Source organism: Neofelis nebulosa, chromosome 8 (assembly GCF_028018385.1).
Source record: "Neofelis nebulosa isolate mNeoNeb1 chromosome 8, mNeoNeb1.pri, whole genome shotgun sequence".
NCBI lineage: Eukaryota > Metazoa > Chordata > Mammalia > Carnivora > Felidae > Neofelis > Neofelis nebulosa.
In genome coordinates, this window is record NC_080789.1 from 101,927,535 (window position 1) to 101,940,219 (window position 12,685).

Below are 12,685 nucleotides of genomic sequence, written 5' to 3' on the forward strand. Positions count from 1 at the left end.
ATGTATATTGTATATTTGTATTGCATCCTTTTTTTTTTCTCATTACCTTACTTTTATTTTGCTATCTCTCTATTCCTCTCTGTTGCTTTTTGGGTGCGCTCATGCTGGCTGCTAAGAACGGATTGTGAGCATTTTTTCCAAGTCTGCATTCAGTACTGTCATGTTGGTAGCTTGAAGTTGGCCATGGTTGGAGTATTTGCACCATGGAAATCAGCAAATCCTAAAAACCAGGGCTTTGCTTTTCTCCAGATGGCTGGCTCATCAGCACATCACGTCTTAGGTCTATCTTCTAGTTCCCTAATTCCCTCAACTCTGTCTAATCTCCAGATGATGTCTAACCCATCAGTCGAGTTTTCTTTCTATTTCCTTGACTATATTTGTAACTTTAGAAGGTAAATGCAGTTCTTTTTCAACTCTATTGTTTTTTTTTCTTATTGTCTTGTCCTTTTATCAGGTTTCAATTACTTCATATTTATAACAAGAATTTTTTTTTAATTTTTTTTTAACATTTATTTATTTTTGAGACAGAGAGAGATAGAGCATGAATGGGGGAGGGGCAGAGAGAGAGGGAGACACAGAATCGGAAGCAGGCTCCAGGCTCTGAGCCATCAGCCCATAGCCTGACGCGGGGCTCGAACTCACAGACCACGAGATCGTGACCTGAGCTGAAGTCGGACGCTCAACCGACTGAGCCACCCAGGCGCCCCTGTAACAAGAATTTTAAGTATATTTGTTTTTTATAACCTCTGTACAAGAATGAAATTATTTGAAGTTTTTTGGAGTTTTCATGGTATGTTAGAAAGCAGATAAGCCTGTGTGACGTGGTGACTCAGAACCCAGAGAGCACTTATCATAATGCCTGGCACATAGTATAAACTCCATAAATTTAAATTCCCTTCCTTTTGGCTTCTCCATGGCTTAAAACAACAGAAGTCTAATCTCTCACAATTTCTGGAGGCCAAATGGCTGAAGTCAAGGTGATGGTAGGGCTCTACTCCCTCCAGAGGCCCTAGGGGAGAATCTCTTCCTTGCTTCTTCCAACTACTGTGAGCAATCCTTGATGTGGCTGCATCATCTCGATCTCTGCCTGTAACAACATTGTTTCCTCTCTCTCTCTCTCTCTCTCTCTCTTTCTCTTTCTCTCTCTCTCTCTCTCACTCTCTCAGTCACCTCCTGCTGCCTTCCTCTTATAAGGATACATGTGATTGCATCTAAGGCTGACTTAGGTAATCCGAGATAAGCTCTTCCTCTCAAGATCCTTAACTTAATCACGTCTTTTGCCCTATAAGATAATTCATAGGTTCCAAGAATTAAGAAATGAATCTTTGGAGGGGGCCATTTTCCCTGCTTACCCCACCCCAGATGCCAACTGGCAATACTTCCAATGTCCTGCTTTTCTTTCCCTCAGGATTTTCTATTTTGTTTTCTTGAGTATATGATTTGACCTTGAAACATGCTTCACTCTTCTGGACCTGGCTATGCAAAAGGACTACTTGCCTCAATGCTTCATTAGTCTGTTTGCAGTGAAGACTCAGCAGTGACATTGGGTATCTCCTTTGTCATATAAGCCCATAGGCCCTCGCTCTGTTGTGGGAGCCAATGGTGGCATGGCTGGTATGAGACCAAGGCACAGATGCTGTGAAAGCACGGGGGATGTGGTGACTGGGGGCTCAGGTTCCGTGTCACATTCTTACCTTCATTCTGCAAAAATGTTTCAAGTGTCTACAATGCCCCGGCTAGGAATTCAGAGATAAGAGACACAGCCTGTACCCTGAATTAGGGAGCTCACAGTTGAATGGAGTATGACTATAAACAAAGGAAATACCAACACAAAGGAGGATGAGGGTTTTGATGGAAGGGTGGCTGTGGTGCTGAGGGAGCACAGGCTGGGGTGGGGGGCAGGGAGTAGAACTAGTTCAGAAGGGCTTCCTGGAGGAAGTGGCTCTGGAGCCGCATCTCAAAGAATGAGCGGAGAGAGTCAAGGTAATAAGGGGGTGCAGAGGGAAAGGTGCACAAGGGCATGGAGACAGAGTGAACGGGCATGTTCCTCATCGTCTTCCATGTCACCTTCCTCACTGTGCCCATCCGCCCAGCCCCCCCCCCCCAACACTGACCTCTGAGTGCCTGTGCACTATGGTGTTACGCTGAGCACTGCACAGAAGTTACTCCCCACCCAGACGCCTATGTACCAATCTAATGGAAGGTTGATTCAAGTGATGACAAATCTAGAGTTTTCCCTTAGAAGTCCTGGGTCAGTCTTAACTGTGACTTCATTCTCCTTGAAACTTTCTCCACAGGGACCTTGACCTCGGACCCCTACGACTTTGCCAACTCCTGGGCCCTGAGCAGTGGGGAACAACAGTGCAAACGAGCATCCCCTCCTAGCAGCCCATGCAATGTCTCATCTGAGGAAATGCAGAAGGTAGGTATAGCCCAAGCTGGATGTTGTCTGAATGCAGTGGGACTTCTGGAATTGAGAAGCAGAAAATCATCTGTTCTCTACTCCTCCACTGAGACGCAGAGTGGACCTACCTCTGCGGGTCCCTCTGACTCTTCAAAGAGGGGTTCCCATGGGCCCCTTTTCTCCTGAAAACCAACTATGGCTGGAGTCAGGTTAGCTCTAGTCTAATACTGCTCTGGGCCTGGAGCTCTAAAATGTCTGTCCAGTGAGTGGGTATAGTGAGCAAATAGACTTTTCTGTTTTTGTTTTTAATTAAAAAAAAAAAGTTTATTTTTGAGAGAGAGAGAGAGACAGAGAGATAGAGCATGAATGGGGAGGGACAGAGAGAGATGGAGACACAGAATCTGAAGCAGGTTCCAGGCTCTGAGCTGTCAGCACAGAGCCTGATGTGGGGCTCGAACTCACAAACCGTGAGATCATGACCTGAGTGGAAGTCGGATGCTTAACTGACTGAGCCACCCAGGTGCTCCTAGACTTTTCTGTTTTATACTCCAGTGCCCTCTCTTATGCCCAAATATCTCCACCATTGCCTGCCACCTGTCTGAAATTCTGCGATAGGAAACAGTTCCTTTTTAGGTGTTCAATAAGTGGTTGTTCTAAAGTATAAATAGGAGGACAAGGCCCCTAGGTCTTATCAGCACATCAGCAAGAAGAGGGTTACTTTATAGTTAGGGAAGCTGAGGGAAGAGGAGGGCTTGGGTGTGATGGCAAATTAATTTTAAAATTCGTGGCTTACAACAATAGGAATGTATTCTCTCATAGTTCCGGAGACCAGAAGTCTCAGTGTGGTTTCCTTGGGCCAAGATCAAGGTGTCAGTAGGGCTGCTCTCCCTTGGGAGGCTCTAGGGGAGACTCCCAGTTCCAGTGTCTGGTGGCTGTGGCATTCCTTGGCCTGTGACACAGCAATCCAGTGGCTGCCTCTATGGTCACATGGCTTCCTATTGTCTGTGTGCCTCTGCCCTGAGACTCAGTACCGATGGTGGTACCTCCCATCCCTTTCTCTGCAGCTCATATTTCTAATCATATGGTAGCTCCTCAGAAGCTTCTTCCCTTTCAGAGTTGCCTCTTAGGACCCCACTACCAGAACCTTCACCTTGGAGGAGAGGGGGTCTGGCGGGAGGGAGTGCACAGGACTGAATCCTGCCTCTACCTTCTTCAGGTGGTAGCCTTTGTGTCTTGGTGGTTAGGGTGTTGGGAGGGTGATGCTTTAGGTGGGGAAAGACCTCCCTTGATGGACGACCCTACTTCCCCTTGGAGTTGGGCTGCTGGGGCTGAGAGAGGAGAAACAGCCTGTCACTGGGGTGAAGCTGGGCCCTTGTCAGCACAGGGATTGTCCTAGTGAGGCAGGGGCTCACTGTCTGGGGGGTTTTCTTGGAGGTGTTGTAAGTCAGACCCCCCCTGTGCAGGGAATGACTGGGGACCTGTCAGGAGCAGCATCTGTAGGGGGAAAGAGAGGCCATGCTGGGCGTGGGGAAGGTGAACAGCCATGTAATTACAACTGGGGCCTCAGCTGATCCTTCAAGGAGCTCTGAAAGCTGGGGTGGCCCCGCTAGACAAGCCTGTACTGACCCGCTGGTCACTGGATATAGGATTCCTTTGGGCAGGGAGGCTTGGGCTGAGGGCAATGCCTGCAGATGACTCTGCTGTGAGTCTTTACCAGCCAACCCTCTAGGCCGTGAGTGGATGAGTCCTTGGCTTTGAAGGGCATCTACGCTGTACCCTACAACCCCTGTGGAGCCGGCCACTTAATAGCACCATCTCCCAGCCTCCATCCAGGGAGCAACCACCCTGTTCCATCCCACAGGAAGAGGGTGGTCCCTGCTTCTGTCCAGGAACACAGCCATGACAGGACTTGACAGGCCACAGTGGGCCTGTACAGTTCTGCAGGGAGATGAGGAAATCACAGCCATGGGAGGTTAAGTAGCGGCCAAAGTCACCAGCTAACAAGCTTCAGAGTCAGAATTCACTGTCTCTGGCTTCACCCCCCTCCCTCCTCCCTTGTTCTGGCTGCATTGCCTCAGGCTGCTTGTTATCTCTGCCTGTGGCCCTTGAGTTTTCCCTCAGGAGTTGGCTTCCAGGATTCTTATGGTTCCTTTCAGCTCTAAAACTTTGTGTGTTTCTGTGGATTGGGCTAGAAAGTCAGTTTATAATAAGTTGCAATAAACATTCAGTGGGAATAGGCGGTGGTATGTGTCTGGAGATTGGGACAGCCTCCATGGTATTAACCCCCAGTCAGCCCTTGCAGAAGTCTGATCTTCCCCAAGTCTGCACAAAAGTAGAGAAACTCCAGCTTTCTCCTACTCCAGAAGCAAAATAAACACACACACACACACACACACACACACACGAGAGAGAGAGAGAGAGAGAGAGAGAGAGAGAGAGAGAGAGAGAGAGAAGTGCGCTTCATTACTGGCTGGTTACTCACGCAGTGAGTCTTTTCTGTTTTTGTGGAACAGTCTGATCTCCTGAACCAAGGACCGTGTCAGGCACAGGAAAACATTCTAACTTGATGTTTTATCCAGCTGCCTAGATTGTAAACGCAATTTCCAATTTATAAACAAGCACATTCCCAATGCCTCTTTTTTGTGTGGCCAGTGTTTCAATGGTGCTAGGTTTCTGGCTAGCCCACGAACATCCGTGGCACCTGGAACGTAGCCCAATACCAGCCACTGACCGAGGCAGACCAGGTTCTAACACCCGAGGGGAGGGCGAGGTTGTGTGGAAGAGAGTAGCTTCCTCTTCTTTCCAGGAAAACTTTGAAATATCTGGTCCTTGCCCTTGGTAGTTCCTTGATATTCTCATCCATGGGCCTCAGCATTATGCTAAAGATATGGGTGTGGGGTCAGGCCACTTCCTGGCTCTGTAACTCTGAGTGAGACATGAACTTCTCCAAGCATCAGCTCCTGCAGAGTAAAATAGGCATAGGAAGAGTGGCCGCTGCACAGGACCACAGTTCAGGATGAGAGAGAGAGAATATGTGTAGGCTGTTTAGCCCGGTGGGGCTCAATCCTATGAGCTGTTCTTGTTATTATTATCATTATTTATTGGCTCCTGATGTTCTCCCGCTGTCTGCTCACTGCTGCAGCATCTGTACTATGGGATGGGAAGAAGCCAGACACACTCAGGACTTTAAGCATAAACTCCAAAATTAAATTCCCCCCCCCTCCTCCCAGTTGTAACCCTGTTCCTTTTGGGGAGCTGAGCCCAGTGCGAGGTTAGGAGAGAAGGTGTCTGGGGGCGCCTGGGTGGCTCAGTTGAGCGTTCAACTTTGGCTCTGGGGGTGCCTGGGTGGCTCAGTTGAGCGTCCAACTTTGGCTCAGGTCGTGATCTCGAGGTTTGTGAGTTCAAGCCCCGCTTCTGGCTCTCTGTTGTCTGCAACAGAGACTACTTCGGATCCTCTGTCCCTCTCTCTCGGCCTCTACTCCGCTCACTCTCTCTCTCTCTCAAAAATGAAAGTTAAAAAAAAAAAAAAAGGAGAGAAGATGTCTGAACACAGCCACATCGAGGGGTGGGGAAGTGACAGAAGCCAAATTTTCTTCCAGAGCTGCTTGGTAACCCAAATCAATTTCAGATTGAGTGCCCTCAAGGATCATGTGCAGTGAGGGGCAGAAAGAGAGAGTGTTTATCATTTCTTTTATGTCCTAACTTACCATTTTGTGGCTGGCAGGTGGTTCACTCTCTCCACCCTTCAGTGTTTGCTAGGCAGGGGTGGGATTAAGGCAGGGGGTGCTGCAGTGGTGAGGTCGTGGTGGGGCCACATAAGTCCTTCTGATATTGAATGGCTCTTTGAGGGCATGGGTTTTGTCTTACTTTATTTTGCAAACACAGGCCAGCACAGAGTAAGTGCTGGATGAATATTCCCCCACCCTTGGAGTACAAAGGAGTACTCCCATTTGTCCATAAGAAGTGGGAGGTGAAGACAGGGTTTTCACATGGAGAACCTGATACTGGGTTGAGTTGAGGAGGGAGACAGGGCACTTTGTCTCCTGGAGACGAAGGGGAAGGAGGGACAAAGAATCCATGAGAAGCCTTGTTTGTCTCCCCGCCAATCCCTCAACTTTTGGAGGCTCCAGCTGCAGGCTTGCTACTCACTTTGTCTCCTGGGTGCATTAAAGTCCTTACTAACCAGCGCCCTGGGAGCAGCCTGAGAAATTGGTTACCAAGTTCTTAGTGCTGGGCTGAGGCCCCCAAACGCACCAGACCTCCCGAGGCACAAGCTCCTTCAAGCTCAGAACTAGCTTCAGGGTTGTTTACCTGAGAAGGGAGACCTGACTTTGTCTCAGCCAATCAGGTTGTGTTCACTCAAGTCTGGGGTGCTCTCATTGGTTGGGAAGCACAGCGACTCATCTCCTGGGAGGTGATTAGTGCCATCTTTGGAAGGAATTGTTCACAGCCCGCTTAGTCCCCTGGGCCCCTGGGTTCAGAAGTCAGGTCTGGTAAATGGGCATCATTTACAAGTGCTTGCCATTGTGGCTCTAAGGACTATTTTGCGGTGGCAGAATGTTCTGTGGGGAAGACTGCATTGACCTAAGAACTTTTCTTGAGAGCCACCAGAATCTATTCTCCCACTTCTCTGGGGTGTACCTTCTTTCCAGGCCGGTAGAAAGGAGTTAGCTTCTTCTGAGGCAGGTCATATTACGTATACCTAGGGGATGAATGTTTCCTTGTTATGCCAACAAAACCCAGCGCCTCTCTACTGGGACTGAATAATGGCTTGTTTGATTGCATGCAAATTTACAGTTTTTTCAGCTTTAGAAACAGAAGGCAGGGCTGCTAGAGTCTGGAGCGCAGAGTGGCAGACCCAGTAGTAAGAAGCCCCAAGCTCTAAATGCTCAGATAATTAATGATGATTTCAGGTAACTCTACTACACCATTAACATTTTAGAAACATTCTTAGGTTGCCTTTTTTTTTTTTTTTAATTCTTTCAGTTTGGGTACTGTCTGCAAGGGCTGAATCTTATAAAAGGATCCTGTCTTTGTCCTCAGTGCTCACTATAGCATGAAGCCCAAGGCTGCAGCTGGTCCATCTAATGCTCTTGCTAGTTAGAAAAAGGTGCCCCTTCCTGAAGGCACTTTACCACTGCCTATTGGGAAATCACCATAATAATCATTAGAAATGTACATAGAATGTACGTGGACATGTGTGGTGTCCACAATTGTGGACGATAACCCCGTGGCATATTGCCATTGTACACTGTATGACCTGTGGAAATATATTCGATGGTCATGACCTTGGCCTCACTTCCGCTGGGAAATGCAGTTGCTGCAGCCATCCTCCTCCCCAGGATCACCTCTCCCAGACTGGGAAGGCCATCTCCCACTTTTGCTGCTGCCATCTGCATGTGAGGTTGCTTTCGTGGCTCCGGCTCCAAGGATTTTCTCTGTATTCCCCAGAGTTGGTCCTCAAGATGGCCAGTCTTTCTTGAGAAAACCGAGTGCACCATTATCACTCAGCCTTCTGGTGGTGAATTTTCCAGCAGCAGCAGCAGCAGCAGCCTCAAGCAGGTGTCTGGAGCAGAAGAAAATTTTTAAATCAACGTCAGGACTCTTAGGCTTCTCATAACTCAGAGTGGCAGTGAGCCCATGTGCTTGTGGTGGGATGGGCATGACCTTGACCAGGGTGCTTTTGGGGGTTTAGCCTTATAGCAGAGATCAGAGGCTGCCACAGGGTTTCAGAGATTGCCCTCAAATCAAGCAGAACACGACTTTTTAGTATACTTATTTGACGAACCCTTGAGGAGGGTCAGATGAGGTTTTAGTACTCAAGCTTTCAATTCAAAGGCCTTCCTAACATAAGAATCTCAAAATCCCTTAACAAGTGGCTTTCTTTCCCTTTTCCTTCCCCTCTGGTGAGGAGAAGAATGAGCAAGAATCTGATGGTGCCTGTTCGAACATATTTATTGAGGTATTTTGTGTGGCTTGGGTGATACCAAACTATGAAAGTTGGATTGCAGTCCTATTCAGGGGACAAAACACAGAAGACAAATTGAACAACCATGAAAGAGAAAATGCAAATGCCATCTTGGGTCAGTAGAGGACGAATTACCAAAAGAATGGTGAATGGTATTAGCTCAGGGAGTCAGCTCCTATCACAAAGCTGATGATCTTTCCTTCCTGGGAGCAGGATGAGTAGAGTGGTTCCACCCCCAGAGCTTGGACAGACCCCAAACTGGGAACCTGGGGATGGTGCTTGGCCCTTCTCCCAGCCAGCCAAGCCCTGCCCTGATCCCTGACGATTGCTCACATGCCTCCCAGAAGACCAAGGCACAGGGTGAGGAGGGTCCTTTGGGATACAGGGACTTCTGTGACATATCCAGTTACCCTACTTCTCATGAGGGCTGTACCCCAATCACCTCAGAGAGAGAAATGTCCAACTCCACAAAACAAAACAAAACAAAACAAAACAAAACAAAACAAAACAAAACAACACATCCATTTGGTAGAAACCTATCAACCAGTTTCACGGGGGCTTTGTGAGTCAGATCTTGGAATGTGGGTAGGAATCCAAGGCCAGCCAGAAGATATAAATAGAATCAGCCACCCCCCCTCATCCATCCTTGCTGGCTGACCAATGACAAACTGTGCCCCACCACAGGGGTGAATTCTTGAACCCACTACTCTGGGTCAGTTCAGGCGCCAGGCGCCCCCATACCTCCCCCAGGGGCAGCCACAGGACACCCACCCCAGGGCTGGAAAGATCAGGGCCTGGGTGAACAATCTTGTACTTTATTTATTAGCTTCTCCTTTCTTTGTTCACTTCAGTCCTAGGAATGCCCCCTCCCTTGTCCTTCGTCAGCTGTTTGGGAACAAACACAATAGCTAAGCTTTAGATCTCTTGCCACTGCTTTTTCTCTTCCCCGCTGTCTGCCACTGGGGAGATGAGCTTCTTTTCTGTCTCCCTCCCTCGAACCGCCTTGGCATCTCCAGAGAAGAGGCCTGGACTTCTTTAATGAACTGAAAATGTGATTATGTTGGGCTACAATTGGGTCTGCGCACCCACCCGGGCAGGATGAAGTCATGGGCTGATGGAGCTGGGCTAGATATCTCTTGACAGCCTCTGGCACCACAGACAAGAGATGAAGGAGGATAGAAGTAGCCGATGCCAGGCACTGGAGCCAGGGAGATGCTGGAAGTGTGCAAAAGAGCTGACCATCATATGTCTCTGCCAGAATGGTTCAGCAGAGAGCTGAGGAGAATAACCATTTTCGAACCGTGTGGCTAGTATGGACAACAGACCGATGATAGTAGTTCTAAGCCCTTGATTGCCTTTCCTGTGTAACCTCGTTTAGTTTTATTTTGTAGCAACTGGCTTTGATAGGTATTGCTGTCTGTGTTAGGAGTAGGTTCCTCTGTGAGTGACTGTACACCCAAAGTAACAAGGGCTTACACAACGTAGAAGTTTATTGCTCTTTCTCGGTGTAGAGAACTTGGGTGGAATGTCCAGGGCTAGCACAGGGTACCACGGTGTTGAGATCTAGGGTCCTTCTGTCTCGTTTCTCTGTTGTTGTTGACGTGAAGCTTCCAGTTCATGGTCCAAGATGGCAGCTCATGCCTCAAGCATCACAACCATATTCTAGCAGTGGGTAGAGAAGGAGCTAAGAAAGAAGCGCCCTCTCCTTTTGGAGACGTTGCCTGGAATGTTGCCCATGACCCTTCTGCTTATGTCCTACTAGGCAAAGCTTAGTTATGTCCATTCCTGGCAACTGGGGAGGTGAAGAAATAGAATCTTTGTTCCCAGCGGGCACATGCCCAGGAGACAGTTGAAATTTGAAGGTTCTATGACGAAGAAAAAAGGGAAGAACAGATCCTGGGCAACTTTCAATCTCTGCTACACCCTGCCTTCTTTATAGGTGAGGAAACAGGTGCAGAGGGGCAAGATAATTTTCCTACACACATACACACACACACACACACACACACACACACACACACACACACACACTATGGAAGTGACAGGGTTGGGATTGCAGTCCAACCATGCTTCTAAAACCTGTGCTTTATCTGCTGTACTACACTGTTGTCTAACCTGGTTGTGAGGAAACAGTTGGCGAGGTGTGGCTCGCCAATGTGGCAGTTTCCACATTGATGGCGTGGAAAACCATGTAAATGGTGGTTTGGTGACAGGTGACTGACCTGTGGGATGGAATCAGGCTTTGAGCCCTGCTTGGTACAGCAGTTTGTAAATTACTTAGCTGACACTCTTAAAAATGATAGAGGATGGGAAAGAGATTTTCTCTCTATTTATTTATGTATTTAATGTTTATTTATTTTTGAGAGACAGAGACAGTGTGAGCAGGGGAGGGGCAGAGAAAGAGGGAGACACAGAATCTGAAGCAGGTTCCAGGCTCTGGGCTGTCAGCACAGAGCCCAATGAGGGGCGTGAACTCATGAACCACGAGATCATGACCTGAGCCAAAGTTGGACGCTTAACTGACTAAGCCACCCAGGCACCCCGGGAAAGAGATTTTCTATGGATTATCTATTGATTATTGATTTGGATTTTCTATTGGTACATACTATATTAGACAATAAAACAGAAATGTAAAACATATTCACTTAAAAATAATAAACACATTATATTTAACATTGATGCCATCTTTTTAATAAAAAGAACTATAAATTCCAACAGAAAATGTGGAGAGAGAAAAATGGCATTGTTTCACAGTTTTGCAAATCTCTTTCCTATCTGGCTTAAGAGAAATCAGCTGGATTCCCATGTCAGCTTCTGTAGTCAGTCTGTTGTGATATCACATACCATGTAGCCTCTGGAAAATTCCACTGGACACTCATGAAAGAGTGAGAGCATAAAGGTCAAATAACATCTTAGTATTATTATAAAAATATTTTTGATCTTATGGAGCCCTGAAAGGATCTTGGGAGTCCGTAGGAGGTTCCTGGACTGCACTTTGTGAACCACTGACCTAGTTAATGTTTTACTCTCTCTATGCCTCAGTTTCCAAATCTGAAAGACTGTCTCTCTTGCCTTTCTCCGAGGAGGTTTGTGTTCTTTGAAGGTGTTGCAGGCTTGTGAAGGGCAAGTTTGTGGGAGCAAGTGCTGAGGCGGTCTCTGAAATAACTGTTTGCTCTGGGGACATGGGTGATGTGAGAGAAGGGGCATGGGGGTGGGGGGAGAGCTGGAGTCAGATCCTAAAAGGCCTGGCCTTACTGCCTTTCTAAGGAACTAGGACTTTGCCCTTTAGGCTGTGGTGGGACACCGTCAGATTTGCCTTGTATCCTGACTTAGGCATATGCTAGAGACCTAGAGACCACATGACCAGTGCTTGCTGAGTGAAGGTTTGGTCACCTCCTACCTGACGACGTCTCTCCCCAGGATCTGAGAGGACACGAGGTCGGCTCCATCTTGGACTTTTTTCTGTCTTGGCACCTGGCCTGGCCTGGCAGGGCTACCTGTGGTGGAGTGGGGAAGGCTGGTGGGAGAGGCACCATGCTGCACTGGGGGCCCTCAGACGGTGGTCATGCTACCATGACCTACTAGGCCAAGTTCAGGCCAGAGCTGACCGAAGGAAGACTGGAGGGCAAGATGGAAAGACAAACTTTCCCTTTTGTCTCTGTTGAGGAAGAAATCCTAGCCAGATTTTCAGGTGCAGACACAGAGGGCAAAGGCATTGTTCTAAGAAGGGAGGTGGCTGTTTCTGCAGAAATCCACTCCCATCCTGCAAGCAAATAGTTAGAAAACACCCTTCTTGCTGCAGCTTTCTATAAACCATTTAGTACCTCAAGGGACCTCCCAGGAAATGTGCTGAAATACTGGTCCCATTCTTCCTCTGAGCAGGGAACAGACATCTTTGGGCCAGCTGGAGATGGGTCATGCCGGCCTCTGCCCCACATTGCTCTCAAAGTGGGAGGAGATGTCTAGACTCCTGGGTCTCTTCTTTCCTCTGGTTGACACTGTGCTTGGCTGGTGAGAACCCTAGGTATCTGGTCCCTGTGCCTGTGCGAGATGTCCTGTGGGCTGCTCCAGACCCTGTCCTACAGCCTAGGTGATGACACTATCACTCCCATGGAGTTGCCTTTTTGGGTTTTTCTCTAGTTGTAAATTGTGGGTGAGGAGAAAGGTAGGCAAGAGCCTGAGCATCCAGTCTTCTCTGGGACACCCTTGGCTGCCCTTTAAGGGTCCAGGAACCTCACATTCTGAGGGAAATTTCTCATGGGGCACGCTGTGGCATTTCCATGGGGGCATTTCCATGGCAGAATGGAAAGAAC

At 48.1% G+C, this 12,685-nt stretch overlaps 1 protein-coding gene across 1 annotated transcript in view; it reads left to right on the top strand.

Moving 5' to 3' along the window:
- The window catches only part of VWF (von Willebrand factor), a 136,933-nt gene that overhangs the window by 19,873 nt on the left and 104,375 nt on the right, over nt 1–12,685 (top strand). The window contains exon 6 of the mRNA XM_058743945.1: nt 2,298–2,422. Coding sequence (XP_058599928.1) covers nt 2,298–2,422 — 125 coding nt within the window. The remainder of the gene's footprint in view (nt 1–2,297; nt 2,423–12,685) is intronic.